Raw genomic sequence first — 17,382 nt, forward strand, 5'->3', positions numbered from 1 at the left:
TTTTACATTTTAGTGACAGGGATGACCAAAGCTGCACTGGCTATGAAGTAAGAAAACAGCACTGACTCACAGGCTGTTTTCAAACCGTGACATGTGCAGTTTCCTCTAATTTTCTGCTTTTACATTTCTTCTCTGCACACAGCAGATATTTTTCTGATATTTAAATATATATCTTTTCCTCCCTATTTCAATGGCAAATTAAAAAGTAATAATAATGAAAAAACACTGGAAGAAAAAAACAATATCTCTTTTCAATACAAGTTACCTTCTGCTCTCGTTTGCATTTGTCAGCCTTCTGACTACTTATCCAAGTCTGGTAGGTCCATCCAAATGTCTGAAATTTCTGGTTTGTGCATTAATGGCATTGTTCAACTATCACACAGTGGTTAATTACAATCAAACGAAGGATGACAGCTGATTTAGCAGACTGACTATAACTTTATTTTAATTAAGAAGGGAGCAGCAAGGTTATAAGTTTAGGAAAGGAAAAAGAAAAGAAAGAAAGAGAAAGAAAAAAAAAAATGCATTCTGGAGAGGAAGATTAAATCAGTGAAATCCAAAAAGAAGATTAGCTATGAAAGCAAATATGTCCTATCAGGAAGTACTTTTCTCTGTAGCGGATGCAACCTGAGACAGAAAATATGTAGAAGGACAAAATCTGCAATCAGGTAGCCTTAGGAATGTCTACAGCAAACCAGCCAGCAGCAGAGAGAGAGAAAAACCCTGGATTAAATTAAATAGAGTAAGCATGTTCTTTTCTTCCATTTCTTGACCCATGTCTTCTATAAACATTGGCAGCTGTGTTGTCATTTTTGTTTAAGTAAATCCATTCTTTCCACTCTCTCCCCAACCATTTTGTCTTAGCTTGGCTTGATTTAAGAGCAGTTTTGTCTGACAGCAAAGCATTCCTTCCCCTGGGGTTTGCACAGATATCTACAAATCAGGGTGGATGGAGACCTTAACCAGATGCCTCATCTCCTCAGCACATTTCCCAGCTAACCCGGTGGGTCAGGAACCTCCAGAACAGAGAGCACAGACATGACTTGATCTCGTGGGGCCAGGAGAATGGACAGCCAGCAACAGGGGATATCCAAGAGGCCCCCCTAGCTTGCAGTGAGGTATTGAAAACTATGCCAGAACCAAGACACTCCTATGGAATACTTCTACAAACATGAACTGGGAAGACCAGCACCCCTTCAGACCCTTAAATTCGTATTTTAATTTTGAAATGATGTGTTTTGATGTCAGAACATTCAAATTCACAACACAGTACTCCCTTTCTGCAGCTCATTGAACAATTACCCAGGATCCAATCAGAGATGTGCACAAAAGCAATTATAGCCTTTCTTGTTACTAAAGACACCCACAAGTATTTAATAGAAGAACACTGGAAATGACTACAAATGTTTCAGTTTTTTAAGTCAAGTAACTATAAGCAGCTTATTATGCACAGTCTTAGACTTCTGTTTTATATCTGAAGAAGGGACTGAATACCCAAAAAATTATCTGTTTTACCCAGCCTGGTTCAATGATCAAATCAAAACTATTACATCTCCCTACAAACATGCTTGTATCCTGACACCATCATGACTACTGAACACTGTACTACTTAGCTGTCTACAGACAAACCAGAAATTGATACATTATGACTTGGGCTGAGACTAATTCCATTTTAGGAGGAAACACCTGTTTTGCTTCGGTTCTAATTTGAAAACCTTTGCTGTTTAAATTAAAAAGAAGTAACAGGGAGAAGAAATTGCTGTATCCCATGCAAGATGGGTTCTAGGAACCACATCTCATTAGGCTGTCTTAGTCCAAAACCTCCTCGGGCACTGGCATTTAGGCCACCAAACATCCAGGCACCTACCTTCTGCTGAGGCTCGATAGGAAGCAGCTGGCAACTAGAGGTTTGGTGAAATGCTGTCCAGACTGCCACTCGTAAGTTTCCATAAAATCTCACTTTATTTAAAGATTTCTCATTTTTGTTGTGTCTGACCAGGCTGTATCATAGAGGCTGGATAACAATAAATCTTTGCAGTACATCACTTTAAATAATACTCGAAAGCCAAGCATCTGGAAATACATATTTTATCAGTGCAGCCTATGTCAGACAAGCTAATGTTGATATTTTAACTGTTCCTGCTCTTATTTCCAAGACCTGGATCATGTTATGGGAATTGCACTGCTCATGGCAAAATGACTGATATGAAACTGCAGGAATTTTAAGCCCTCAGGGGTTAATGGTATGTTTTAGTAATCTGATGCAGGACTGAACTTCACGCTGATTAAGCTGAGTGGCCCTCTTAAAATGACTTCCAGAAAACATTTAACTTCTAAAATGTTTTTTTGTTACAATAGTTTTGTGAAAGGAGCACAGACTCCACTTCTGGCATAAGTTAACAGTGAATTGGTTGGTGTGCTAGCAAAAGCACCCGTGTCCTCCTTGTCCCTCCCTTTGGGCATCCCTAATACAAATGCATCACCAGCTGGGACACTTTTTCTAACAACATAAAGAGGCACTAACCTAAAACTATTTTGCCTTTCAATGTTACCCTCCCTGCTCTCCCATTTTTCAGTAGAGACTGATTATCACTAATTTTATGGCTTGACACACAGAAGGACATTTTTGCTATGGAATTTCTATAGGAGGTGGAGTGGTGGATTTTACTCTTCACAAGGTGATGTCAAGAGTCTCTCTCCATGGCAACTTATTCTGACATCTCCAACATGCCTCCTCCACCACTATGCATACAATATATCTTGAAGCTCTACAAATACAGGGACAAATTATAATTTCTGTATGTAATAGGTTAAATGATCCAAGCAATACTCACCAGCCTTGTAGATTGGAAGATATACTTTCTTCCGTAATGGAAATACCACTAACATATCCACTAAGCACAACATGATTTCCTACTACTAATCCAGCAGCCCACTGCTAGACAACATTTTATGACTATTTATTTCAAATCTTGAACCATGGGAAAGCCCAAGTCTTGGCACAAATATAATTGGTGATGATAAATTAGAAACAAGCAGGGTGTTACTTTTCAGGATTCCAGGCTCTGTCTTAATTTAATGACTGTTTGCTGAGGCTATGTGACTAACAGTAGCATAAAATATTTTAGTCAACTGGCAAAGTGAGGACTCAGAATGATTGAGAAGTACTGTAACCAGCTACTCTGATTAATGTTGGGTAAATTACTGTTAATGCTGGTAATAAATGTCATTAGCAGTAATACACTGAATAGCAGCTCTATAGGCTCTGATCACATTGAATTTTAGCTAGAAACAGTGACTAGCTAATCTTAGCATGCTCCAGACTTTGCCATGCTTCCTAACAGCTGCTTGAATGCATCACAGGGTGAAGAAGGCTGTGCACAATTGTGCCATGTGCGGGCTTGGAATGGCTTTTTTATCGGCTATTACTCTTTCCTTCAGCTGAAATGACGTGTGCAGTATATTTATATTTGAAAGGAAGCAAAGCTTCTCTGTTGCCTTTGGTGAGGTGAGTTGCCACAGAACCTGAGAACCTGGCAGTAGAGCAGACTTCAGTGCTGTGCTGTGAATTTACTCTTCAGGGGAAAAATAACATGGAGTCCACTGAAATCATGTGAATCCCAAAAAGGGTTACTTTCTCTCCTCCTGCAAGTCCCCCATAAGTCATCTTCAGAGGAGTTTCATGTTGAGTATTAGAAAAAAATTCTTCTCAGAAGGAGTGGTGAGGCACTGGCATAGGTGGTCCCTGGAGGTGGTGAAGAACCACGTGGATGTGGAACCAAGGGAAGGAAGATGGTTAGTGGGCATGGTGGTGATGGGTCGATGGTTGGACTAGGTGATCTCAGTGGTCTTTTCAACCTGAATGATTCTATGATTTTATGATATTTTGCATATTTCCACCAGTGTAATATATATGTAATATGTATGTATGTAACCCTTCACCAACACAGCATACCAAGTTGTGGTAGTTTGTACCACTATCCTGTAGGTGAAATACAACTGTAATGGTATTGTGCTTTATGATAAGGAGGCCAAGTCACAGTTAACATAAGATATGAATGACAAAGTATACTGCACAAAAATGTTGCATCTTTAATTATTATATTTAACAACTCTTAGTGACATAAACTGTTACAGAGGTCTCTGCACAGCATCTTCACTGGAACCTCCAGTATTAGTTTCAAATAATTCCATCAAACTATTTCATAACACTATGAGAAAAAAAGTCATTACCTCTCATATGCATACATACTCGGGGTGAATTTTGTACAGCTGTGTTGCATAAGCCAAGCATCTCTTACAAATTACAGAACGTTGCATCACCACTTTCCTAGTTCAGAGTATTTGTAGCACCTGATTTGCCATGATTTGTTACAGCTGTGTTTTTCAATGTTTTGAGATCCATGCAGACCCAAACATGTTGCAGTTGGCTTATTCACTCATTCCAAACTTATGGAGGAACCTGCACAATCCAAAGGTTGTGTAACTCTTTCATCAGGGAACAAGACTAGGTGCAACAAAAGGAAATAGCCAAATTCACTTTCCCCATAGTTAAATGAGGTGACAGTTTGCTCAGCCTGATGAAGTGCTGTCTGCCCACCACCACATGCAGCCAGACATTTCTGTAAATGTGGCTTTGGTGAGGCAGCACATGATGTATCAGGTGTTTGAGTAAGTTGTTTCTGGAATTGGTAGAGTACTGGTATTCAAATATTGAGTAGCATTGAGCTATCGGTTAAAACTTTAGGATAATAGTAATGAGGAGTCTGCTTGAGAGAGCAAGGAGAGCTCTTTCACAGATGTGAGATACAAGAACTGATACTGGCAGCATTCCGTGAACAAAGGGTGAAACAAGGAGTGCTTAAAGAAGTACATGTGATACTGCAAAAATAACATAACCATTATTTGAACCTATTAGACATACATTCCAACAAAAGTAAGATGGCTTTTTATTCCCAGGCTGCTAGCAATGTATTCATTCACGCTCATCATATTTCCTATTTTCATTAGAGGGGAACCATTCTGCGTGCAAGTCATTACAAATAAATCGTCAGGCTACTAAATATGCTTATCTTAGAAGAAACTGCTGCTAGGTAGTTTAGTCTAAGTATGCTATGAGTGAAATAAAAACAGTACATCCTTAATTTGATTGTTTACCATGTGATGCACTTTTAATAACGCAGTTTCATTAAATTTTACTCTCTCAGCTATTTGAAATAACAGCGCAGATATGAGGGGTCTGATCGCTGAGCTAAACTGCAAGAAGACTAAAATGGGAACTTTGTTTATAGGTCTTGTAATGATATTTTGAAGTGATAGCTGATGTTCTACCTCATTCTTTAGGGTAATATTCAAACCACTCTCATACATCCTCTTGCTCATTCGTCTTCTGCACTTCCAAATCTTTAATGAACTTCCCCCTTTCCCACACTTTCTTGTAGTAATTCGGCCCCAGACTGCTTCCCATCTTTCCTCCCACAAAGGTGTTTTCTATGAGCAGCTAAACCTCTTTGTCCCTGTTCACAGACAATTTGAAAAGCACATTTGGACTCACTGGGATTCAGGCATAGTTTTTCATGCTCTTGAGCCTAGCCTCAGAAAAGCGTCTGATGTGTCTAATATCTTAAAGATGCATGTCAGATGATCTTATGAAAGAAAATCTTCACTTCCTCACCGTGTATGTCCACCCCAGTATTTACACAAGTTAATTTCTATTTCGGTGCTCAGTGGTAGCTGGGAAATAGCAATGAATTCCCAGATAATGTGCCACTTACTCATTTCAGCCTCAGTTTCAAAAAGTAAAAAATAAGACAGAGTGGTTGAGATTCTTTTTTAATGTTGTTGAAAATACCTTTTCCTTTACTGTAAACCTATCATGAAGCATAAAAGAAATAGCTAAGAAATGTCAGTTCCACAGAGAAATAAGCCCTCGCAATATAGATTTCACTGGAAACAAAAAGGAAAAATACCAACAGCTTTCTCTTGTAAGGGCTGCTGCTAGTTCTCTGAAATCCTCTAAGAAAATGTGAGGGAAAATTCTCATACAGTGTTAATGGAGTTGTCATAGACCCACTCAATCAGACTCTCATGACCCAAGTAGTGTCTTGTAATGCGAAGTCAGTAAATAGATTGTGGAAAGGAAGGTGGAAAGGACTAGAGCCTTCCTGTTGCTAGAAAGTCATGCTGTGTATAAGCTCAACTGCAAAACTATTTTGGATTGCTTTATTTGTCAGCTAGATATGTCTCCCTATCTAAAGAATATAGACTGTCTCTGTATCTAAAGAAATTAACTAACGTGTTTGCAGCAGTAAGTGTATCTGCTTTGGAATCTTGAGCTATACAGATTACAAAACTGTTATGAGTATATGGTGGGTTTTCTGGGGGTATTTTGAAAAATTAGGACCAGATCTGTTTTCAGGAGGATTTTCTGTTCAAATCTAGTAAAAATGTTCTGTGTGGTACTGCTTGATCCCTTCTGTAAATGCAGTTTTAATGGAGGAAAAGGGGAGAACAGCTGAATGGAAGATATACGAGTTATAGCTCCTGCTTTCAGCTATTCATAGACTTCCACTTAGGAGCATGCTTATTTAAAAGAGTTATTTAAAAAAGCTGCTAAATGAGACACTAAAACTTTATAATTCTTCATTTTAGGTGGGGTTTTTTTTGTTTTTTTTGTTTTTTTTTTTCCCCCAGGATTTTTCTTTAGGAAAAAATGGAAGGAGAAGTGATGACTTACATAGCATGACTTTTAGACTAGGCAATGAAGGATCAGCATCTTCACTTTAATGGGCTTTTCAATAGTTATGATCACTGCAAATGGAAAGTTTGGAGGGATTTCTATTTAAAACTTAAGTGAAAACAGATTTTTGAACTTATGCATTTGCATGCTACTCTGCTCTAGCAATGCATGAGGGCAACGTTAATGCATTGATTGCCTGGACGTAAAGTCCTGGCTGAATTGTGTTAAAATTAGGGCTTTCACTCTTCATTACTGTGAGTATTGTGTATTTAGTTACTCTTGCATCAAGTGGATGTAAAATGTCACTTCTGCCAGAGGGCGTTCTGATTGACTACACAAATTATAAATTAATTCAAAGTAGCTGCAGACATCAAGCAACGCTTTGTGCTCAGGTCCAATCAACACTTTCATGTATGTTTATTTGATGCATATTACTTAAAACGTTAATATGACCTCCTATGTGAAGTATTTCCAGTAAGTGGACTGAGCTGAGCCATTAGCAGGAATTCAGGTCCAAACAAAAATTGAAAGCCAAAAGTGTTTTAAACAGTGCCACATCGTGTAAGACCTCAATTTTTCTCTCTTGAAAGCAACTGCTGCTTTGGAAAGAGATACTCTGCAGGCCATTTGCCTGAAAAGCAAAGCTAAGAAGAAATTAGCAAGAGTAAAATAATCCTTTAATATGCTTCTTACTGTGCCTAAAAACGCGGGTGATAGTCTTGCCCCTCAGACAGTGTCCATAATGATGTAAATACAAAAGCCACCCCAAAATGAGAGGCGAAGCATGAGTATGTGACTGCTCCTACTTATCTCTCATGTACAGCCACCATGGCCTTTTATTTCATGCTCAGCTAATACAAATCTGCATTTCAAAGAAACTAATAAAACTTCACAAAACACACTATTTGCTTTATTTAAAATCACCTCAGTTGCCTTTTTATAGTTTCAGCTAAATCTATTAAAATCACACAGAATGACATCTTACGAAGACAGCAATTACTCAGAAAAGTAACTTACCATGACAATACATGGCTATGCACCCTTTTGGAAAAGTGTTACTTTTTCAGACAAAAAGCATTTGTCGTATCAAACTATATATCATCAAGTAATCGGTTGTGGCCTTCTTAATGTGGAAAGGGAACTAGAAACCTTTCTACTTACTTTTTGGAAGCTGCTAGCTTGCAGAAGTGTGGTTTCAGGGACGTTAGTGTGAGTATTCTTCTTTCCCTTGGCAAAATCCTGCCTAGGCCAGCTGTAGCACATGGCAACCTTGCTGAAAACATGCCACTAAGGAAAGCAGAGCGTTACACTTGCACAGCGTGCATTCCCTTATTTGGAACTGTTTGCCTGTACCTGTCCATGTGATATCCCAGGAGGCAGACTGATTCTGGAGGAAATAAATGAGCAACTCCACTCAAAACCCCAGTTGAAGTCTCCTCTCCCTGATTCCTGGCTCTGTTTTTGCTGAGTTCTGTGCAGCCATCTGTATGCCTCCTCAGTGGGAGTGAAATGCAGCTGAATTAAACTCCCCCACTCATTTCCAATGCTTGTAGTTTCTTTCTGTGTTCACCTTATGGAAATTGAATTGACTGCGCAAGAGACACATCGTGCTGAGATGTGGGCGGTGATTTCTGGGCTGTCTGGGGCTTTTCCATGAGTTTCTACATTTACTCACTCATCTCATCACGTCTCCTCTTCCAGAAAAGGATGCTGTTGGTGAAGGTGACTTGCCATACCCCATCACATGACACTGCTTCAGAGGTTTTGCAATTTCCTCACTAGAAAAAGGGGTGTAGCTCTTTTGACAGCTGTGTGGGTTGGACTTCGTGCCTGCTCTGAGGACAGCTTTGAAGAACTGAGCATAAGCTACACCAGCGTGCTCTGTGTACTATCTGATGAAATCTACAGCAAATTTTCCACTCTGTTTTTCTGTCCTTATGCTGTGCTCTGCGGATGGTGATTATGGGGAGTATCAGTGCTCCTCTCTGAGGGAGGAAGAAGCAGTGCTGCTGGGGAAGTTATGAAGCATTCAGGTGGGAGCTGGTAGTGGCCAGCCCCATACTGGAGAGATACACCAGGGCAAACAGGGGATCTGCAAATGAGTGGCATCCATGACATGTTGTATAGGGTGGATCAGGGCCATCTTATGGGACAAGTCTGCTGGATGGAGCTTTTAGAGACTCCCTAGCTCCAAAGTAGCACTTGGAAGATACCAATCTAGTCATGACAGAATTGCTGTGTAGAGTCACAGCTGATGTGTGTCTGATGCAGTGGACTCAACAGCACGTTTGTTGCTGTAGACTTCCCTGTGACATCCCTGCAGTGCTTGAAAGGGATCAGCATACACTGATGTACCATGCTGCTACATTAAATCAGAGTATACATGCATTTTTTTCAGAAGCAAAGTGAGACAGAATAGGAAACATGCCAGAAGAACAGAGTTTTCACCTTATTATTTCTGAATTGATACTTAAATACGTGCATATGTGTATAATAATAAACAGAGATTGGAGAAACTCTGCCTGTAAGACCCACCTGTTTTCTTCAGATTCTTTAAAGTTGTTTGGCCCCTCATGAGGAGATAGAAGGGCAGCGCTGAGCTCTGCTTTGTATGACAGCGACAGGGCCCAGCTGTCGGGGAGAGGCAGCTGGGGGTTAGGGAAAGGGGCTGCACCACAGGGCAGTGGGCATGGGGCATGGAACAGGATGCCCAGGGCTGTGGGCATGGCCCTGAGTGCCGGAGTTCAAGGAGTCTTTGGACAGTGCTCTCAGATACAGGTTTGGATTTTGGGTCGTCCTGTGTGTAGTCAGGGATTGGACCCAATGATCCCTACAGGTCCCTTCCAACTCAGGGTCTTCTGTGATTCTGTGAGTCTATAATTCTAACAGCTGGAGACTTGAATATACGTTGGGTTGGATATCGGATTTTCAGTAAAGGTGAGACTTTTTTGATTGTCTGATGGGCAGTGTAAATCTCAGTGAATTAATATTAACTAACTTCAGCTTGCTACACAGTAGTAAAGGAAGTGTTAAATCTTCCATATGAACAGTGACAGAATCCATGTTGCTGAGACTTCTGTGCTGTCTGCAAATGCTATAATACCAAAGCTATAGCTTTTTACTGTCAATTTACTGGCACAAAGCAAGCCTATTTGCATTCATTAGTTGAAAGCCTAAAAGCAAGCACCAGCTAATATTAAACCAGTTGTGCTGTGGTCAGGATCAGGTTAGCCCACAGTCTGTCTACCATTTGCTGCTTTGGTTCCACCTGATTAATGCAACCAAATGAGGGGAGCCTTCACACAAGTCCATCAGAAATAAGAACATAGTGCAATTGTCTGTCTGAATATCCTAGCTCAGACAGGAGGACATGTTTATCTAAAATATCACAGCAGAAGTGATTGTTATACCGGAGAAGTTTCTTTCCAGTTTAGATGACATCACTTCTGAGCTAAATTACAAATTCCTAGAACACTGAGCACTTCAAAGAGCCATACCTGCAGTGCTCTTGCTATCTTTTAACTTTATGATCACTGCAGAAAAGAGATTCCATTTTCTTTCAGCTTCCAGACAATGATAATGGCCATTTTTCTTTTCTTGACAGCAGCGTAAGTTGCCACCTGGCACGTTGCCCTACTGGCCAAAATGGTAAAGACTGTTCTTATGGGTCTTTACAGAAATGATACTTTCAGGCAGATTGCCATAGCATCGCCAGTCAGTAAACTGAGTAAACACAGTTTGCAGATTAAAGGATTCCCCTGCAAATCTGCACTTACCCCAGTTAAAAAAAAAAAAAAAAATCTAATTATGAAGGTTCTGCTTCCACTAATCTTCAAGCCATTTAAGTAAGGTTAGAAGTAGATTTAATTTTGCACTTGGACACACAATCACCAGTGACAGTAGGAGGAGGTAGAAACTTCATGGTGGCATGGTAGGGACAGCATAGCCAGGTTTCTGCCTTAACTGTGCTACAAATTCACAAGGAGGCTTCTGCTTCTTCAGTGGTTTTCAAATGGTACAAACTCCAAGTAGCAATGTCAAGGCATGACACTCGACCATGTAACTCCCATAAGAGCTTTCAACCCTTGCCAGCTGAGAATATTAAGAACAAAAAAGACCTCCAAAATACACAAGCCCAGGTAATGTGCAAACAATGAGCTAGTTAGCAATAACCCTCTGTTTCTTAGCTGGTAAAAGCTGTGCTCCTGGGAAGTGAAATGCTTCCCACACAAAAGCAGCTGATGAGCAAATGGATCAGAAATAAGAATAATAGCAGTGTTTAAGAAACTAACAATGAAGTAGTAGCTGCCTTCTGACTGTTTTGCCTTTAAGATCAGAATCACTTCCTTGCAATTGGCAATACACAGTTGCTGTTTTACAGTAAGCATTTGGAGGCAACCTCTGGTTCATCAATCAGTCTACGACTGGACCAGTCATCTACACTGCTGAGATGGCCATGGTGTGGTGTGCTGAACTGGTACAGGCTCTTCTCAGGTCCCTGTGGGAATCTCCTGGGTGTAACTTCATGGAAGTTGTATATTGGCTTACCAGCCTTTTGGGGGCACTATCCAAAAGTGCACAACAAATAGTCACTGCAAAACAGCATTCACTGAGGATGCCACATATCAAATGAAATGGCTGCTTGTCTTCTGATCTGTAATCAAGAACATTTCATGGTTCACCAGCTTTGGGTAGCTATAACATCTATTACATTTATTCAGGTCTTCCAACATCTCTGCATTTGTGTGCCTCCTCTGTAAGTTTTCTAGCTTGTGCTTTGCTTGGCCACATTTTCTCCATTTTCAATTGAACCACATAAATATGTAACAAAAAATAACAGCAACTGCAAATATTAAATCCAGCATTGTTCAGATTCCAAAAGAAAGGAGCATCTGCATCCAGAAAAACACAATACCTTAATGCCTGTCAAAACAGGGGGATGTAATACTTTCTTTTTGTTTGTCTGCTTGTTTCTTATCTCTTTAATGTGATATTATTCTTCTTTGAAAGTATTTATCAAATTAAAAAAGATAAAATTGAGAGCTCTTGGACAAAGTAAATTACAGAGATACTGTGCAGTGGGTTTTATTCTGTATCTGAATCTGGGTTTCTAGAAGATGCTTGAACTAGCTTGCGTGGCTTAGGAGCCAGGGACGGTTTATGCTTGGAATGTAGCATAGATTGTACCTAAGCAACGGTGCTTGGTGAATGGATTTCTGGAATGCTCGCTTTTGTTCCTTCGACATGCTTGTCTAAACACTGTACCCTAGGTATGTGATTTATAGAGTTGGTTATAACCATGGTTTCAGGTTCTGTATCTATATAAGGTCTGCTGTGTTTACAATAAACGAAGCTGTTCACTCATATTGAGTTGGTGTGCTTCCCCAGGTTTATCAGCAGGTTTCCCTGGCCAAGTGGGTTATTCCCGACATTTGGCGCCCGAACAGGGACCTGACTGATGTACCTGGCGTTGCGAGTCTTGCGCGGTTGACAACCAGGGCAGATTCGGAGGGCAACCTGTGTGAATAGCTGGCCAGCTGAGCGTGACCGCGGGAGGCGGATTGCGGATCTCCATCAGACGGAATGGAGCGGGAGGTAGCCCAACAATTGCTTTTACATTTTTTAGAAAAACGCGGGGTGGATACGGGAGTTTTAAAGTCGGTACCGAACGTTTTAGATTTTGGGCGATCGGCGGGGGTGTTCTTGCATGCAGGAACCTTATTTAATGTTGATGAGTGGCGTACGTGTGGTGATATACTTTGGGATCAGGTGATTGATGATAAAAAGGAGGCTAAGAAATTGATGAAGCCTTGGAGAGAGATTATTAACTGTATTAAGAGACACAAGGTGGAGCAGGATATGGCCGGTCAGGCAGCTCAGCAATTGGGGGTTGGGACAGCTACGGGGAGAATCCAGGATCCCCCTCATCCATCTATGGGCATCCCTGTCCCCGTTAAGTTGGATAATTACGTTTTGCCCAGCGCTCCTCGAAAGGAAGAGTCGGATTCTGAGCCCGACTTATTCCCTGAGGAGGAAGGTAATGGGGATTTGCCCCCCCCCCCTCCTCCACTTGCCTCTGCACCTGTGCCGGCGGGGGCTTCGCCAAGGAGAAATGAACAAAAGGGCTGTGACAATGTCACTCAAATAGGGAAAAATAGACGGGTTACAAGACTTAATTGGTCTAAGATTGCGGAACAAGCCGCACATCAGGGGGAAATGGATATAGTGGAGGTTGTGAGTCAAGCTTTTCCAATTCGTTACGATGCAGGACCGGATGGTGAGGTTCACGGGGTACATGTGCCAATCGGTTGGAAAACGTTATTTCAGTTGCGGGCTACAGTGGCCGAGCATGGGTTACATAGTGAACCGGCTCGACAGCTGTTGACGTATATGTGGGCTAGTAGCATTTTGGTTCCGGAGGACATAAAAACTATAATGCACATGATTATGAAGCCCTCTGAGCAGATGTTGTGGCAAGCACATTGGCGGCGGCTGTGTGAGCTGTCTGCACAGACCCCGCGGGATATGCACCACCCGTTGTTTCAGGTTACAGTTGATCAGTTGACAGGCAGCAATATGTTTTCTCACCCTGACATTCAGGTCCAGATGGGACCTGAAGTTTGTATGGAGAGTATGAACTTGGCGTGGGATGCATATAACATGGTAAAGACGTCAAAGCCGACACCATCATACTTATCAATTAAGCAGGGCAGAGAGGAAACTTTTGCTAGCTTCGTTGATAAATTGACTGAGGCATTGTCGCATGCCGATGTGCCAGACTGGATGCGTGCTTCTCTGTTACGTCAGTGCGTTCTTGAAAATAGTAATTCCGTTACGAAATCTGTCTTAGCTACATTGCCTCTGAATGCTACTCTAGAGGAGATGTTAGAGCGCATGAACTGTGTACTTACGGCGGCTCAGGCAATGTTAGTGGAGGCTGTGCGAGCGGTGGGAGAGACTATAAGTGAACGCCTGGCTACTACTCATAATCAGGCATTTGTGGCATTCGCTCCGTTGTTGCAGAGCAATAACAAAAAGCAGAGTGAATCAGCTAAAGGGAAGCAGCGATGTTTCCGATGCGGTAAACCTGGGCACTTTAGACGAGATTGTAAATCTAAGATATGGTGCGATAACTGTCAATCTGGCACCCATGGTACGGCGGTATGTCGGTCGGGAAACGGCAAGCAGAGCGCGAGTCGCCGCGCAACGACAACAGTAGCGACCTCGGCAAACAATGCGTTGCCGACTCTGACCGCTCCGGCTCCGCCGTCCTCTCCCCAGCCACCCCCGGCAGCCTCGGCTTGGACCTGGCAACCGCAGTAGATATCACGTTAATCGACACTAGACCACAGAAGATTGCCTCGGAAGTAAAGGCACCGATTTTAATTAATGGACAGCCTGTTGGAGCTTTGCTCATTGGTCTCTCCTCTACTGGGTTAGCAGGTTTATTGATATTGCCTGGATTAATTGATAAGGACTATACAGGAGTCATTCAAATTGTAATGCACACATGGCATCCACCTGTTCATGTCCCCGCTCATTCGCGTGTTGCACAACTGATTCCCTTACCGCATTTAACTGCAGCTGTGTCCCCGCACTCTTCTGAAAGCAGGGGAGATAAGAGTTTTGGATCCACAGGGGGCCTCGCACTTTTGACTATGCCTCTGCATACGAGACCAGTGGTTCCGATTGCATTGACTCATCAGCAACGCACTATTACTATCCGAGCGTTGTTAGATACTGGCGCAGATATTACTATTGTAGCAACGAGTGCCTGGCCCCGACAGTGGCCGACGGAGTCGGTCGGAAAGGGGGTGGAAGGAGTTGGTGGAACTGTTCCGGTGTCTCGCAGTTTGGATCCAATTACGGTGACATTAGAAAACCGCTCTGCGCAATGCAAAATTACAGTAATGCCCCTCCCGGTGGGTGTTTCGGCGCTAGTCGGCCGAGACGTACTGGACCAGCTGGGTGTTATCCTCACCAATTCAGAGTCTTCGGGTTTTCCCTAACGGCCACTGCATGGGCTTTCCCGATCCGATTGTGATGGATTTCTGATCATCCCATTTGGATTGATCAGTGGCCGTTGAAACAGGAAAGCCTGCAGCATGCCAGTCAGTTGGTACAAGAGCAATTGCAGCAAGGGCATATCGTGCCTTCTACCAGCCCTTGGAATACTCCTATTTTTGTGATTAAGAAAAAATCGGGGAAATATCGGCTGCTACATGATCTGCGTGCTATTAATAATCAAATGCAAGCAATGGGGGCATTGCAACCAGGATTGCCAAACCCATCGATGGTCCCGGAGTCATGGCATCTGTTAATAATTGATCTGAAGGATTGCTTTTTTACAATCAAAATTCACCCCGATGATTCAGAACGCTTTGCTTTTACATTGCCAGCAATCAATAAGAGCATGCCAGCGGCGCGCTATCAATGGGTCGTGCTTCCTCAGGGGATGAAAAATAGCCCTACCTTATGCCAGTTGTTTGTTGATTACGCGTTAGCACCGGTTAGAAAAGCTTGGTCTCATGCTATCATTTATCATTACATGGATGATATCTTGTTTGCTCAATCTGAACCTTTTACTATGCAACAAGAAGTCTTCCTACAGGAGCAATTACAGAAAAACGGCTTGCAGATAGCACAAGAGAAGATACAACGGGAAGCGCCTTGGAAATACCTGGGATGGATAATTACAGAAGGGACTGTCCGCCCACAAAAGCTTAACGTTAACTGTGAGTTACGAACCTTGAATGATGTCCAACGATTTTTTGGTGACCTCCAATGGTTGCGGCAGGTAATCGGCTTTAGCTCAAAGGACCTTAATGAGTTACGGCCGCTATTGAAAGGCACAGACCCAGCAGCCAGGGTGTCTTTGACAGTCCGACAGGCACAAACTGTGCAACAGCTATTACAACAGATAGCAACGAGGTCAGTATCTCGCCGGTTACCTGATGTTCCATTGTCTTTAGCCATTTATCTTACAGACTCACAGATATTGGGAGCGATCGTACAGGAAAGCCGAATACTGGAGTGGCTCTTTCCGCCTCTGCAACCCCGTAAGACAGTACAAATGAAAGTTGAAACTATCGCTGATCTGGTAAGAAAAGGTAGCCTTAGAATTCAAGCTATCGCTGGTTCTGAACCTGCTTGTATCTACTTGCCTATACGAAAGGATACTCTGGACTGGTATCTCTTGAATTCATCGACTCTCGCGGATAGCCTGCTTTCCTCTACTTCCCTTGTTGTCTCCTCGCTAAAGCCATCTCTGCTAACACATTTTAAGCAGGTCGAGTGGATGCCACAGCCAAAGTACTCTGAAACTCCGTTGATGCATGCGGTGACTGTTTTCACGGATGCAGGGCGAAAATCACGTAAGGCTTCTGTGGTATGGAAGGAAGCAGAACAGTGGCGATCACGCATACTTGATGCTGTAGCAGAGGACTCATTACAAACATTAGAACTGTTGGCAGTAGTATGGGCCATGTCGCACTGGATGCATCAACCAATTAACTTGGTATCTGATTCATTGTACATGGTAGGAATTGTCCAACGGATAGAGGGAGCTCAAATACGTGAGGTTAGAAATCAACGATTGTTTACGCTGCTATGCATGCTACATCGAGCTGTGACTATGCGCACTGCGCAATATGTATGATTCACGTACGAAGTCATCAAACATCTCTTGGACTAGCAGAAGGTAATGATAGGGCAGACCATCTCGTTTCGGTGGCTCTCCCGGAAGACATGTTTCACAAAGCACAGCATGCACACTCGCTGTATCATCAGAACACCCGAGGACTAAAAAGACAATTTGGTCTTCCTTTAGCAGACGCATGAGCTATCGTACGAGCCTGTCATCAGTGTGCCCATCATGGTCCAGGTCTAGGCTTAGGGGTAAATCCTCGAGGTTTAAAGCCTTCACAAATCTGGCAAATGGATGTAACCCATGAACGCAGTTTAGGGCGATGTCGGTATCTTCATGTTACTATTGATACCTTCAGTAGGTTCATTTGGGCCACAGTTCAAACGGGGGAGCGAGCCCTTCATGTCATTAGGCACCTAACTGTTTGTTTCGCAGTGATGGGAGAGCCGGAAATTATAAAAACAGATAACGGTCCAGCCTATACTAGTGCCCGTGTGCGCCGTTTTTGTCAACGATGGGGAGTCAGGCATCAGTTTGGTATTCCCCATTCTCCCACGGGACAAGCGATTGTTGAACGCGCTCATCAGATTGTTAAAAGATATCTGAATAAGTTTGACATAATAGATCTTGATCAAAAATTGGGGCATACACTGTTTACGCTAAACCATTTATGTATATTCGGGGAAGTTGATGTACCACCTGTGGTTCGGCATCAAGCCTATCTACAAGAAAATCAGTCTATAAATTCTATAAATTCTGCAGATAAGAAAATGGAAGTGATGTATAGAGATATGAAAACTGGTAAATGGATGGGACCTGCCCCAGTCCTTTATTTAGGGCGTGGTTACATGTGTGTACTTACTTCAGCAGGTCCGGTATGGGTTCCAGCTCGTTGGACTCGGCCTAAGATACCTTCTCCTTCTATGGATGACATTGATCAAGTTGAGCCAACCGAGGGAACCGCTGTTGTCTTCAGAAGCTAATGTATGGGTAACTT

The 17,382-nt window shown here is 42.4% G+C and overlaps 1 protein-coding gene across 1 annotated transcript; it reads left to right on the plus strand.

Moving 5' to 3' along the window:
• The first annotated feature begins 12,322 nt into the window (after window positions 1-12,322).
• On the plus strand, window positions 12,323-16,397 carry LOC125698386 (uncharacterized). The gene is given in 3 exon segments (XM_048956660.1): window positions 12,323-13,820; window positions 13,928-14,174; window positions 14,378-16,397. Coding segments are annotated over 3 exon segments (3,765 nt in total).
• Window positions 16,398-17,382: the final 985 nt, after the last annotated feature.

This window comes from Lagopus muta, chromosome 1, assembly GCF_023343835.1.
Source record: "Lagopus muta isolate bLagMut1 chromosome 1, bLagMut1 primary, whole genome shotgun sequence".
Classification (NCBI taxonomy): Eukaryota; Metazoa; Chordata; class Aves; order Galliformes; family Phasianidae; genus Lagopus; species Lagopus muta.